Raw genomic sequence first — 15967 nt, forward strand, 5'->3', positions numbered from 1 at the left:
TCCATATGCAGCTGGAGGGCAGAGGGAGCAGGGTGGTTGCTCTCCTCTATGAGAATGCAGCAGCAAGCACCATGCAAAGAGCAGGTTGGAGAAAGGATGGAAAGGTTGTGCCAAGAAAAAAGAAGCTGCAGCCAGGAGGTGCACAGCAAGATGTCAGCAAAGGAAATGGAGGGTCAGTGCTGTGCATAAAGGCAAAAGTCTGAGAAGTATGGCCAGTGCACAACCACACAGTGTTGGGCAAGAAGCTGTTCTGAGGGGTTTCAACAGTAAAAAGTATGAGCAAACACCAAAACAGAGATGGAAATTACCAGGAAGAAAAAAAAGCTTAGCATGAGCAAGAAAAGCACAAGTGAAGAAGTTGTGCTTATGGGAAAGCAGAAATAAGGGCATGACATGAGCTAGCCTGAAAGCAGAGGGCCAGAGGGACACCCATGAAACAGGCAGGCTGCACAAAGCATGGGGCTGCACGAAGCAGGTCTGCAAATCTGGCTAGGCAGAAAAAGCATGTGTCAAATAAATAAATAAATAAAACACTGAACCAGGAGCTGTTATCTCATCCAGAGGGAGCTGAATGGTCCAGCTGCAAGAAGCAGAGTAGAGAAGGCCATAAAGAATTGGAAGCACCAACAGCCATATGGGCCAGCCTGTGAGGGGCTGGAGTGGGCTGGAATCCAAGACTGCTGAGGCAAGGGAAAGGTTTCTTGGAAGAATGTGGGAGGAGCTGCCCAGGGACAGAGCAGAGGTTGTCTACACCTTCAGCTGGTGCTGTGACTGAAGAATGGGGATAATGATATGGGAGACAGACACACAATGAAAAAAATTAATTTCCCAGGGCACCCCAAATGGTACTGATCAAATGCTTGCACTACTCCTCCTTATGCAAGGGAATGAGTCAGTGCCTGCAGAAGGCCAATGCCACAAGACCCACCCTGGAGTCCTGACTAAGCCTGTGTCACATCCCCCATCTCTGCATTCAGATTCCTTTAAAGAAGTAAGATTTCACAACTCCAGACACAGTGTTGCAGCAAAACCTCCACAGTGCATGCCCAGCCATGTACATTGCCAAGGCCAGGCTCCATAAGCCACCAGACCTGCCTGCACACCCCTAACCAAGACCAAAGCATAGCCTATCCACGTGCTGTCATTCTCTGTCACCAGAAGATCATTTGACCAACATATTCATGGCCTTTCAAGACACAATAAATGTCCTTTAACCACTACAGCAGACTCAGCTATTTATAATAATGCCTTGTTGTGGGAGATCAACAGCCCACCAGTCACTGCACAAGGGCACTGCTGACCATTTACAAAGCTAGCAAACACAAAACCAGCCAGCATGATTCAGCTAAAGCTACTTACTATCACTATTTAGCCACTTTGTAGGCCAAATAAAAGTACTTACTCCCCCTAAAATACTTTTGAAGAATATTAAGGTCTTACTTGAAAACTTTAAGCAAAACTTTTTTAAAGTAAGACTTTTAGCAAATGAAGCACTAGAAGGCCACCATACCCAACAAAACCACCTGTTCCTTTTTAATTTTAAATTTTCCTTGCCCAGGGTTTTAACAAGATGCTTATGCCAACCCCAAAACTCAGTATGGCCATGTTAGAAAGATGCACTGCAGGGACAGGATTGTGGAGAGTGTCCTACTGGACCATGTGAGGAAGGTGCATCTCTGTTGGATCTTGATATACCTACCCAAAGGACTACACTGCTCTTCCCTGCATATTCTCCCATGCAGCATTTTGAAAACGTGGCTCTTTCCTCCTTGCTGCATGCCAGCTGGACTTTGGACCCAAGTGAGGCCACTGGTAAGCCCAGATCCAGCGTCCTGGTTGGAGGCAAATGTAGCAAGAGGAGCATGAAAGTGCCAAACACTGTGTGGACCAATGGAACTACAGGATCCTGTGACTGTCAGCAGCTCACAGAGCACCTCACCTTTCCTATGTTTCCTCAGCACTCCAGATCTCCAGCATGGGCCCAGGGACCAGAGAGATAGGGTGCTACACTCCTTCACCAGCACCTGGTGTGAGAGTGGAGAACCCATGGGGAACATCTTTTTGGAGGGGGGTGGTGGAAGGCACTGTGCTGTGGAGCAGCAGGCAGCCCCAGGTCATTGGTGCCCTGAAAACAGTGGGGAATCTCTTTGGGTTTTTTCTTTTCCTTTTCCAGCCTTGCACTGTCAGAAAACTGTACACTGCAATTGTGCAAGTGTGTGCAGTAAGACACTGGCACAGGTTGTCCAGAGAAGCTGTGGATGCCCCATTTCTGGAAGGGTTCAAGGCCAGATTGGATGGAGCTTTGAGAACCTGGTCTAGTGGAAGGTGTCCCTGCCCATGGCAGGGGGGTTGGAAATTACTGATTTTTATGGCCCCTTTCAACTCAAACCATTCTATAACCCTATGAAAAACCTTCCCAGACAGGCTAGGAAGAAGGTGACTCTAGTTAGGAGTGTGGTCAGCTGCACCACATCTCCACTGATGTTAGTGGACACTCACTGGAATCCTTTGCTCTCCAGTATTTGGGGAATCTGAGCTCTTGGGTTTCCCTCCAGGACAACCCATGGAGGTTCTCCATGACATCTTCCTATCCAAAGGCCTCTTCTAATGTTTGCAACACATCTGGCATATTGCAGAAAGCCACAAAGAACAGCTTCCATTTTCCTTTTTTAATTTTATGAGCATTTTTGCCCAGACCTTCAGTGGGCTGTCGCAGCCAACAGGCTTTTCTGAAATACTGCCAAGAAATGCATTCCCCTCTTAGAAAATTTTCAGCATTTTCCCTGAAGAACTCATCAAGAAAGTTGTTCTCATGCATATGTCGTTCTGCATATACAGAAGAAAATACCTCAGCTCACCCTCTTTAGTGTCACCACATTCAAATATTAAACTTATCTGCATTAAACTTTGGTGACTGCAGAGCAATCACAAATTTGGGTATTAACACCTGTACAGTCAGACTGCAGCAATCTCATTTAAGATTCATAAATATAAATATTTTATATAAATATTTAATCATCATTGGATATTTTCCTTCAGTTTTTACAAGCTAAGAAAAATGCAGGCATTCTGGCTTAATTTTACAACACACCAGACATTCATTAAACACTCACATGTTAGCCATGCTCTGCAGAAATCAAGATTCTCTTCATACCTTAAAATTCAGATGTTATAAAGTGATCCCCAGAGTCTCCATTTAGAGATTTAAATTACCCTCTCCATCTTTCAAGGCAGAAAACTCAAAATATATGAGTAAGAACATATTTTAAAATATATGTGAGAAATGTCAGGCTACCATGGCAGAGGCTTCTAAACAGAAATGTAATGCTTAGTATATAATATATGATACCATATAACATCATACCACCTCTTAGTCTAACAGCAAAAAAAATATATAAGAATAAATTGTCATATGTATTTGTTACTTTTATAAGAATACCTGTCAAAAACAGTGTCTTTTAGAGGTTTGAAAAGGATAAATAACTATGTTTCTGAAAACATCACATTAGTGAACACCAGACTCTAATTAGAAAAGGTATGGACTGGCATTTCTTAAATTTTTACTAGGAGAGGTATTCACTGATAATATTGTGGTTATTGGAAACAATAGCAACTGAAATATAATCAGACTAACCCCAAAAGCTTCAGTCTTAAAAGATGGGTTAGTTCCCTAAGTTGTTTCAGTAGATATACTGGATTGCTGAAGACTCAAAATTAAAACTCCTATTCCCCAAATGTGGACAGTTTGCTGTATTCCAAAGGAGCATTTAAAAGGAAAAACAGAATATGAAACAGCTCTTTTAAAATTCTTGTAATCTCCGAACAAAGCACAGTATAGATCTATTGATAAATCCACCATTTACATGAGTTAAAAAAAATATATCATTGTAAGGGAAACTTTTCCATTCATACTCCTTAAGAAAACATTAACAAAAATTAATGACAATACAAACCAATTAACATGGGTCATAGTTCTTACCCTGGTAACTTTTCACTAGTGTCATCTTGTTGTAATCCTCTGACAAAATGAATTCCTGAGGGAGGGAAAGAAAAAACAAAAGAAACAGGGCTTAGAGATGTAAAGCATTTGAGGCTGTTTATGTCTGAATACTGTACCTAGGTAAGCTCTCTCTTCTTCACAACCCCAGCCCTATCTATACTTTTATCTATACCTTTTATAATTTTGAGTACCTAAAAACCTAAATTATTTCACTTTTTAAAGCTGCCAAAGACAATATTATGAGTGCTTCTGAATGGAATGAAAGAAGAACCATTAAAAAAGAAATCAAAAAAGCTGACAGAAATGACTGGCTGTGAGCTGAGGTGCCACAAAATAAGGAACCTGAGACCTGGTGAACACCTGCTGTTCAGGACTGCCTGGGCAGAAACCTGCCCCTGTGCACATCTGTGTGTGCCCACATGTACATTTGTCCATGTGTGTGCACTCACTAAATACACCCCAACCTGAACACTCAGGAAATGAAATATGTAAGAGACCCTCCAAATTGCTCAGTCCAGTCTAGGTACCAACACAGGAATGGAATGCATTTCAGGTTTCTGTTTAAAAGCCTCTCAGTCCTTCAGACAAACAGAAACCCAAACTTCTCTGCATCCAGGCAAGAGCACACCCATAAGGACAGGCTCTGGTGTCTTGCTGCTGCTGTTCAATTTCCAATATGGCTTTTGCATGGGGAAATGTTGAGCATGGCAGCCTCAGCTCCTGGAAAAGTCAGTTGGTTAAACTCACTGACCACCCAGGTGTTCCTGCAGATTGTTGTGAAGAGGAGAGTTACTCAAAACTGGGGAAACAGAATGGACATTACCAAACTCCTGCAACATCTCTCTGGAGGAAACACCCAAGCCAAGGGTAGGCTTTGTGGCAGCACCACATGAAGTACCTTTCAGAGAGCTGTCAGATATCTGTGTACATATATCACATATTCAGAGAAACACAAAGAAAAAATGAAGGAGCGTAATAATTTTAATAATTATTAAAATTATCACTCTCCTTCATTTTAATAATTTATAGCAAACTACACAGCAACTCCCTGTGCTAATCTGCCTAGAGAACACAAGAAGTAAAACCTATATCATTTAACCTGAAATAGGATGGAAAACTAAAATAAACATTACAAACACAAGATAAGTGAATTTGATAAACATATGGTTGTGAAATGTTGCTGTACACATGCCAAAAGCACTAGAGAAAACTGGACTTCAGAAGCCTACAGACTATGTGTGAGGCACACCAAATGTTTAATGCAAAAGAGCAAAAGACATTCAACCCCCAACAAGCCAATATTTCCCCTCAGTTTCCAAAGTACAATTTAAAAAGAAGTCACTCTGCATTTTTTGTTAGGTCACTGCAGGTAATCTGCCTGGCCTTCAGCACCAGAATTATTCAAACACATCACAGCTACTGCTTGGCACCAAGGTGGAAAAGTTACAGTACTCATCTGTGGAACATCTACAGATCCCAGCTTCCAGAAAAACAACTGTGAGTGATTTGAGGCAGCTATGTATTCTGCTCTCTCTATGTTTCTGTTCATAAATTTGTTACTAATACATTCTCTTAAATTGCTCTCTACTTTATCTTCATTTCCTTAATCTGCTCCAGCTCCTAGTAGGTTTCTCTGGCAGCTGAGGACTACAGTGGGGAGTGTTACTTAAACAGCAGTAACAAATAAATTAAGTCAGCTGGATTTCTATACCAGGGTCACCCTAGCTCTACAAACCACAGAAAGTTTAAAATCTGCTATACCTTTCCAACAACTAGCAGGGGAACTTGTTTTCCTTAACAACAGCCTGAAGAATACTGCATCACCACATGAAATGCTTCACTACAAAGCCTATTTGAAGCAGGACCCTGTGCTGGAATGTTAACTTTCTGCTATTGTTTCCTAAAGAGAAATTGCTCTAATTGCTGCAACACGTGATGGGAAGATACATCTGCCCTCCCCACCAATTTGGCTGTCCTTGTTACTGCAGTGGCACACAGATGCTAGTGACTTCAGGTGGGATGCAGTGAGTGGACTGCGTTCTCATTTTTATTTGCCTTTTTCTCTCAACAAATTTGATGTTGCCATTCTGTTTTGTGATCCAAAGAGCCCCACAGTTTCATTGGAAGACTGAAAAGGCTTTTGAATATCTCCATTATAATACAATAAATCAAACATGTGTGGTTTGTAAGGTGTATCCAAGTATTGATTACCACTGTATTCTTTAATATAAACCACAGCTATGTACTCTCAATACACTACTCCATCCAAAATAAAGACAAATATAGTACAAGATAAACACAGTTTCAGTTAACCTAAATATTGCATATAATTTTTCCCCCTAAAGACTTCTTGCATATAATTTTCTTTGAAAGCACATGATAATTTGTAATACATTTTCTAATCTTTCTGCAGGTCTCCCCACTTCCCTTTACAATCTCTTGTTTTCTTCCACTGCATTTATTGCCCTCTCCCTCTTCAGGCCAAATGCATTAGTTGTGTCACTAGACAGGTATTTTACCACAGGGCACCTTGCTCAAGAAATTCATGCCCTATTGCACATAAAATGTGCAACTGGCACTACAAAAACACTGACTACATCTCTTTAACACTTTACCAGCAGAAGCTTGTTTTTTTAATCCTTGCCTACGTAGATGTTTTGCTCCTCTCAGAGCTGCTGACGCTCAGTTCTCATTAGGCAGCTTCTGGCTCTTCTTAATGAGCTGGAAAAGCTGGGGTCACCTACACAGCTCACTTAGTGCTTGTTAACAGAACAGAGAAAGACATTCTGAGTCCTGTGCAACCCTTTTGCAGAGGAGGGGTTGGGACACATCAGAGCACTCAGGATGGTAATATCAAACACCCTCCTTGCAGGGATTAAAAACAACTTTTTCTGGCAAGATCACTTTATCCTTCAGAGGTGGTTTTGGAGCTACATTACTACCCTTTTGTCAAAACGTTAATGCTCAGTCTTGCCTGTTTCAGGTGAGCTTATTATTACAACAGCAACTTGGTACCATGAAAATCTTCACAAAGCACAAAAGAGAATTCTTGAAGACTGTCAAAATCTAGCTGTCTACTGATGTACAAAGACTCACAACTATTTCTTTGTGTAGCACACCTCCTTCATACTGAAACACATACACCCACCACAAACTTCTCTCTCAAGAGAAATAAAACCTCATCCTAGAAATAGTATCAGCATCTTGTTTAAATAATTCAAAGTCCTTGGCCATGGGGCTGGGTGACATGGTCCAGGAACTAAGGAAGATCCATGCCTTCCCAGAGCTTCATGTATATGCCAACTGATGTATTGCAAAATGGAGAACTCTGCTTAAGCCACTGAATCCATTTCTAAGTTAATAATCTTTATATATTAGTTATGTGTTACCCATGCACATGCTAGTTCCCACCCTGGTGAATTTGCAGCCTGCTCTTTGATAAATGATGCCATTTTGACAACACACTACAGATCTCTTTACAGGCTTGACTTTATCCTGTTAACACAAGTGACTGACTGCCCTCTCAGGTCTTCCAGAGAACAAAAACCACCTGCTTTGGAAATGGAAGTGAATGAAAACTCTTAAATCTTCTGTCAGACACTACATCCATATCTGTTGGGAAAAAAATCAAGTCTCTATAAATAATGTCAGCATTTTCACTTCATTTATTATATAATTTCATGAGATTTCTTGAGGTAAAAAACCACTGAACTCCTCATAACACAGAGGGGAAGGGTACATCAGCAGGTAGAGCCTGACTCAGTCTCAGATATTCAAAATACTGTTAATGACCTAGTCAAACTTGTAGACAGCTGCAAAATCAGATGAGGTGGAAGATGAATTTATCTTAATAAGTGCCATCTCTAAGGACAAATTCTGAAGGGATTATTCTGGTGCCCTGCTGTCCTTGAGGCTCTGCTCAAAGTATGTAATAGCTTCATACAGACTTAGGCATGGCCAGCAAAAAAAAGGAGAAATTTAATTCATCTTTAGCTACCTAAAAACTAAATCCCTCATTTCAATCTCCCCAAAAATGAAGAAAGAAATTTATGCCATTTCATAATAGTTTCTAGAAAAACTAATGTGGGTGCATCCAAAGACAATTCATCTCTCCTCTACTGGCTGCAGAACCTAATATTCAACTTTATTTAGGAAATGAGTTTTCAAATGGATGAAAGAGGTGAGAAGTCTCATCTTGGCAATGGAAGTCTCCTGTTTATTGCAAGTAGAAGACCCTTCTTCTGCTTCTTGTGCTATCATAAGAACCTTGCAGCCATTAAAGTATGTTTTTCCAGTTCTCAGCAAGGAATTTATGTCCAGGATAAAGTCTTTTGGCTCCCAAAAGGGATTTCAAGCAGTCCCTAAGATGTCATTTCTTCTCAAAAAAGGATTTGCTAACAGATCACAGAAAAAAAAAAAAAGCAGATCACAGAAAGTTTGGGTTTTTTACATTAGGTGCCACCACTCTTGAAGCAAGATACTAGACAAGCTTTACTCAAGTTAATGGTGTGCTGTGCTGCACAAATGTTTGTGCAGCCCCCGTGCTGAGAAGTGACAAAAGGTTGAAAACAATCTCTTCTTCTCTGTAGAAGGAGAATTTGCTGCCTTGTTTCACAAAAGAGGTGGCTATACAAGCTCACTTCAGGTGGCTTTGCTGGAACTTCTTTCTGTGCCAACAGTGCTACCCATCCTTCTCAAAATGCAGAATACGCATTCCTGAGGTGCCATACTTAGAAACAAAATCCATACAGCTTACAAAAATTTCACATAGATTAAAAAAAGGCAGTTCCACTTTCTTATCTCCATTTACACCAAAAAGTACTTCCTTGCACTGTAAAAAAACCCAACCATTTGAGATTATGTGTCACTCTCATGACTATCAGCTCACAGCCCTTAACAGGAATCCTTTCTTTTTACCCAAAGTGAAAGTGCAGAATAATTGTCAGGGTTTTATTGGTATGGTTGGATGGTTTTTTGTTTGCGTTTTTGTTTGGCCCTGCACCCAGCAGCCAAGTGTGCTGGGCATTACAAAAGTGCTAATGTGGAGCAGCTGACTAATTCCCAAATATTTCAAGCTGCTCAAACAAATTGCCGGTACTTTCCCTTTGAGGAAATTAAAATAAGGGTACTAAGGTCACCTTGCTGCAGTAAGTTCTCTTATTTTGTGGTCAATGTGCCCTGCTTATGTATTCCTGTGCTAAAATAATCATCACAGCTGGGCTCAGGAAAGAAAACTTCTCCCTTCCTCAAGAGAGTGGTTGTAACCCCTGTTCAAGTATCTGGGGGTATTCTCTATGCCCCAGTATTTCTGAGATTTGAAAACAGGGCTCCCCTTGCACATCCATTCCCATCCCCACCACCTCTTGCAGCACATTACAGTTGTGGCTACTCTTACAAGTTGTAGGTTTCCTACAGATGAAAACATTTCATCCTTTATACAAATTTTTGGAGTGCATTTTTTCCCTACCACACAAGTGCTTGCAGCTTACAGAAGACTAAATCAAGCAACAGAGACAAGCACTTCCCCCTTCCTATTTACTCATACCCAGAACAGGAAAAGAAAAATCCAGCTTAGCAACAAATAGAACCTGCCTTAGATGTGGAAATATAAACCTATAAATATCCTAAGTCACGTGTAGGTTTATCACCTGCATATCTCATTTACCTCTTTTAGCTTCAGAATGGAAAATATTTGACCCCATTTACTCTGAAGCATCCTCTGACTCTTCAAAACAAAATGTCCCCAAGATGAAGGACACATCTCCCATGATGCCAGAGTATTTAAATACCTTATTTACCATTGCCTTCACATTCCTCAAAGGCCTGGTGAAAACAAAAGTGCCTAGTAGGACCAGCAAATTTCAGCTATTTCAGAGTGGGAAGGATAGAATTCCAGAGGTGCAGAGAATTCTCTGGAATCTATCCCATCTCCTAGATACAAAAGGAAAAACCTCCTACAGGCACACAAAACTCTGCTACTAGGCATTAATAGCTTTATGGGTCAAAACCTTGACATCTTTGATGGAGCTTACAGGCAACAGCTAAAAGGGTCACATCCCCTTTCCCAAACACCATACTGGCTTTAGTGCAGACAGCTGCCCCTTCTATCAGCCTGAAAACACTCATTCAGTTACAAGGCCCATAAGGCAGAGACAACAGCAGAAAAATCTGAAGTGATGGTAAACTGATCTTGAACTGGAAGAGGAATCTATGATGAGGCACATGCGAAAAATACCTCTGACCCATGACTCTTCCACTCTTCCAAAGTGGTACAGCTTTTTATTCATCATGCCACGAGAAAAATCCAATTAATAAGGTAAACTGCTACCCTCTATCATAGATCTAAAAGATACACTCCTCTTCAAATATCCTACTTCCTTTCCACACATCTCTATCTCTGATGTCAATAAACCAAATCTCTCAGCAACCTCACTGCCAATTAAAAGCATTTCCTCTGAAGGGAGAGGAAAACAAAATCTGAACTCTAAAATTTGGAAAAGCAGATAGACATGGAACAGAAATCCACCTTCTGCCTCTAAGAAGATGATTTTTCCTCCTCTTAATTGCTGCTTTCAGAAAACTTTGGTATCATGTAATTAACAAGTCACTTAAATTTAATAAAACAACAGCTGTTTTTCTGTGTTATTTTTTAAGAGATATGCAAATTAAGACAGCTTGTTGACTTGCCCAATAAATATAGTAAACCCCACTCAATCACTTTGTGGCAGCTGGAATAAATTTTTTAATAATCTAACATTTTCTGTACTACAGATTTAGTTCCACTAGCATTAAAAATCTGTCTCCCAAACACTAGGCAAAAATATTCTCACCACATCATCACACACATACTTCTCAAAAAGGAAGCATTTCAACTAGAAATCTTTGGGTGTACTTACTGAGATTGTACCATTGTCTAGACCTATGGACAGCCTTCTGGTTTCCGGGTTAAAAGACATGCATGAACATGGAGCTGAAAAAAATGAACATGTTGATGAAGTTAACAAAACTGTGATTCTCATTTTCTTGAAGTTCTGGAAAGCCTAAAATTAGCTAACATGCTTTATAATGCTGTGAAGCATTTTGAGCTACCAATAGACAAGCATTAAAATAAGTGTTCTTGAAATTCATTCAACCCTATCCTATTAGGACATGGAAAAATAGCTATTTCTTACTCCAGTTCCTTAATTTTTTTTCTTACTAGTTATCTGTAAACAAGCCTTTCATATAAGAGCAATGGTAGCGCTTTGATATAAGAGGCACTTGACATTTCAGTATAAGTCAGAGATTACTTAGCTGAATAATTTAGTTTTTTACATTTGCCTGAACTGTGCTGACAATAAAACAAAACACTACATTATGTCAGAGGCTTGCATCCTATACCTGCAGTAAGAAAATTTCCCAGTAGGAACCAACATATCAACTAAAATTAAGGACTGAGTTCAACTGTCCCCTACTCCAATTCCATCATAGACAGCAACTATGACACTATGGTCAAAATAAAAGTTTTTATCTAAAAACTAGCCATTGCTTGATTACATTGATATTACTCTAATAAATATCAGGAATTATCCTGAAATTGCACACAAGATGGTCACAGTATGCTCTCTCAAGGATCTGGCAGGATTTGTATCAAGGGTAAAACCAGGTTTCTGAACAAGAATTCAAGAGCTGTGCTTGGCTGAATTGAAAATGTGTGAAGTTACATTCAGAAAGCAGGTATTGCTTTTACTACCCAACACAACAGCATGCAGCTGGGAATTCTGCTGTCCCAACAGAAACCTTCAGGAGTTATTTTTCAGGAGCAATTCCCAACTGCAGCTAGGATAACAGTAGGAGTTACAAAGCTTTATAAACCATATTCCTATGATAAATATAGAGTACAGTCAGATGCACTTTTAGTTCTGCTTTTCTCCCCCCTCTTGGTTTCCACTGTCCGTTGTGATTGCTCACATGTTTGTGTTACTAACAAGCTTGGAGTCCTCTCTTTTGCAGTACTGTAATCCAGTATCTTAATTTGTGAAATGTCTCTCTTAGGACTAAACAGCCCATAGCTTAGCAAATTTTCCTTGATAGTTTAATTGGCAGCAAAGCTATATGAAGAAGAGTCAGTGTTGACTGTGTAATAAAACTTGTTCCATTTTCAGTATTGACTCCCTCTTGAAATGTTTCCTGGAGGACAAGTACCATAAACAGAAAGCCCATCAGATCCACATCCAGGCAGGCACCTCAGTTTATTTCTTTCCTGGAAGGGCTGACTGAACTGAATAAATTAAAAGGCTTCAGTTCAAGGAAACTGACATAAAGGAAACAATAAAATCAGGCCTAGTAACAGTGACAAAATTGCTCCTTCCTGTACCTCTCCCTTAGAAAAGGCAAATTGGAATCACCCCTTCCAAAGGTGGTGCATTACTATTATATTGAGGCTTCTATGCCTGAAGCAAAATAGGAGTTGTAGGAAAAAAATGGACAGAAAACTCTCCAATTCTAAGCATAATAAACATCAAATAAGTTTAAAGGCACTTAATGCCAGAACAGGTATATCACACAGCAGCTTTTAAATGCTGGAGACTGGGCATACATTGAAAGAGCTACCAGTATCAATGAAGGCAATGAACAGCTCACTGAGAAGTTGCCTAAGGTAAAAGAACTATTTGAAGTATGCTTTTCCCAAACACTTCAGAAGCAAATGATTCAAGCAATTGCTTGACATGATTACAAAAGAAGTAACTTCTGAATTCCAGACCTGTGTGTACATAGTCATAGCAGTGTAAAGATACTTATTTTGCTATAAACATTTTTCCCAAGGGAACCCTTCAGTAGCATGTGCACTTAGAAAAAGCATTATGTCAGCACTAAAATTATGTCCATACCAGCTACACTGATGTAGTCAGTCGTGCCACTTGTAACAAGACTGCAGCAGCTTATTCTGGTAAAATTAAGACAATATTCAGGTATATAAGCACTTAGGCACATTAAAAAGAGGGGAAGAAAAAAAATAAAACCCTGAAACCTTAAGCTTCTGAGATATTTAAGACCATTTACAAAACATATCCAGGAAAAATAATTGCACTCTGAAGACTCTCTACTTAAGAACCTAGCTATGATTTAGATTTCAGACTGGAAAAAGACTCATCTGAACTGCTATGGAGGACAAGCAGGATATTCCTGATGCAGAAGTCTGGCTGCAGTCTTTCCTTAAATACAGGGCAAATACACACTGATTTTTTTTGCCTTTAGAAAATGAAATTTGGAGGGAAATCCCAACGATATATTTCAAGCTCTCAAAAGCATGTCACCTTCATTAGAGGCTGACAGAATCAGAAGAGAAATAGAGACTTTGTCCCTGCAATTTCTGGGACTCCCTTCTGAAGTGCCTAAACATGACACAGCTTAAGACCAAAGGAGCATGTTTTGCATTGCAGTTGTTTTACCCTCCTGTTCAAAGCAAAGTGTTAGCTACAAAAACCATCATAAGACAAGCAGTGTATTATCTGCCTCAAAGACTGGATACTCCATTGTTCACCAGTACAATAAATCCTTTACTCCATTCCACATCTGTAATAGGGGTTTTTGATTGCATTTAGGTCTTTTTGTGTGTTTTAGTTTTGTTGTTTTTTTTTTTTTTTATTAGAAAAGTTTACTTTACTCTTGACTACAATTTCTTTACCTTTCATAAATTTGTGTCTGCTAAGCTGTTTCTTTAATCCTCTGCCCCAAGTGACAAATCTAACCATGGTTACACATGTATTCAAGAGTACACATCTAACCAGGGTGACATGTTTACAGAGCTCTGTTGTTAATCAGCTGTTGAGACAATGCTGGTGCAAAGGAAATGGATTAGCAAGGTTTCAGTTTTCTTTCTCATGGGCTGGAGATGATGATCAAAAATATGGCCACTGTGTTGTCCAGAATTTTTTGACCACCGAATCACCCACAGGCAAGACATAAAACTTTCCCAATTAGGAGAAATCCTACCTTTAAGCTCAGAAGAGATCTATAATCTTGGCCTTTTTTTACCGTTAGGTATTTAATGATTTTTACATTCAGAATGCATTGATGATCCTGTTTGGGTGCAGAACTTGACCAAAGCACATCACTGAGTCAACCCAACTCCTCATCCTTCTCATTTCCCAGAGGGCCTAGTCTGCAAATTCAGTTATTAAGGCTACCCAATATCAAATCATAAAACAGATTGGGTCCCACATTACCACAGTCAGTCACAACTCATGTTAACGGGGTATCTAGAGGTAGGACTGCCACTCACAGCTTGCTAAGCACAAAGGCACCACTGTGCCTACTACATTTTTACACAACGAAACTCTCAGCAGTCATTGTTCTTTAAACAGCAAAACCCAGTATGAACCTAAAGCAGAACACCATCAAAAAGGTGATCAACACAGAAACAGACAAAACCATAATTTCCAGTCAAGTGCAGACTTGCGCAGATTCTGACTCAGAGCACATTCTATGATTTCCAAGCTTAAAGGCATGACTGATTGTAATTGCTTCAGTTGTTAATTATACCTGATGATTCTTGAAATTGTTGAATAACACAATATAATTTCAGTATCTCATGCCTCAAAAGCTTACCAGCCTATGAAGTGAAGGAGCACTGTCAAGTGTTCAAATTTATGAAGGAGCTTTGAAATAGTCCCCCTTCAGTGGAACTGGATCTACTCCATAATTTCCACTGAAACAGTTATTACTGGCAAGAACACAGCTTTGCTAAGACCAGAGGAGAACTTAATGATATTCAAATATGCAAATGTATACAAAAATACCACATGGAAAAAGAGAAGTATCAGTGCCAAGTAGCTAGAAAGGCCATTTCATAACAGTTTGGCAGGGGAAAGCAAACCTCTTAGGACCAGTCAAGGGAACTCAGGCCACTGCCAGTGCATGACAGAGCTCCAGAGACTGCCACTCCATTAGCTAGCTCCTAATACCTTTCGGGGCAAAATCTTGAGCAAAATCTTTGAGGACTGACATGTTCTTATGAGCTAGTCCATCAATAAAGGAAGATGGGGGGTCCTCCTCTCTACCAAATTGTTTTCTTAAAGCAGGCAAATACCATGGCTGCCCTAGAGTCCCAAATTGAGGTTTTTCTACTAAAACTTACACCTACTAAATATTTTAGCTATAATGGAGACAGCTGTCTCTTCCAAATCTACCTATCTTAGCTTAAAATAATCCTTTCTCCAGACAGTATGAATACCTCCATGAGACCTGGTATGCGCTCCCCAATCTGGATTTAAGGTCAGCTTTACAAGCTTTCCAAAGACAGGCTAACCCAGCACATCTAATTGAAGCTGACTGAAGAGCATTAGCATATGCCTGCCTCTGATGACTTACAAAATTATATTCCTGCACTCAACACGGGGGTTACAGCAAACAGCAAGGGCTGTCATTTCTTCAACTCTCTCTTGGAAAAATGGACATTGATCTGCAGTTTCTCAAAGCATGAACACTCTCTTTGGGAGAGGAGATATAATGGAGGGATCCATCAGGGAAATTTGGTTTTCCACATTCAATTGCAAAGGTAAAATGATTCTGCTTCTAAATTGGAAGAGCTGCCTTCCCTGTCTGGTATCCTCTCTATCACATTAGGTGCCATGGAATATCAAGTTCTTACCAAATAAAACCATTTACCATTGAGCTCTAATGGACTGAGCACACACAGTAGGAAGGGCAGAGTGATTTATACCCGAGACTTACAAAGCTTTATGGACTCCATTAGGGGCAGAATGCAAGACCACATTTTGAGTTCCCATATTTTAAAACCTGTGTTTGCATTAAACACTCATCCCTTGCTAACATGTCTGTATCCTTTTACTGCTGTAGTCTCTGATGCCTCCCAGAAGCATTAGCATGTAACGCTGTAAAGCTTCACCAGTACCAAGAGGATTGTTCAAGAATAACATTTGATACAGAGATGTAAGTGTGCAAACAGTCATAAGCATGAAGTTT

At 40.0% G+C, this 15967-nt stretch overlaps 1 protein-coding gene across 2 annotated transcripts in view; it reads right to left on the minus strand.

Moving 5' to 3' along the window:
- The window catches only part of WDFY2 (WD repeat and FYVE domain containing 2), a 78696-nt gene that overhangs the window by 12802 nt on the left and 49927 nt on the right, over positions 1-15967 (minus strand). For both annotated transcript variants that reach the window (XM_050979129.1, XM_050979128.1), the window contains exons 5-6: positions 10897-10970; positions 3980-4034 (exon numbers count right to left, since the gene is read on the minus strand). In XM_050979129.1, coding sequence (XP_050835086.1) covers positions 3980-4034; positions 10897-10970 — 129 coding nt within the window. The remainder of the gene's footprint in view (positions 1-3979; positions 4035-10896; positions 10971-15967) is intronic.

The sequence above is a fragment of the Serinus canaria genome, chromosome 1, assembly GCF_022539315.1.
Source record: "Serinus canaria isolate serCan28SL12 chromosome 1, serCan2020, whole genome shotgun sequence".
NCBI lineage: Eukaryota > Metazoa > Chordata > Aves > Passeriformes > Fringillidae > Serinus > Serinus canaria.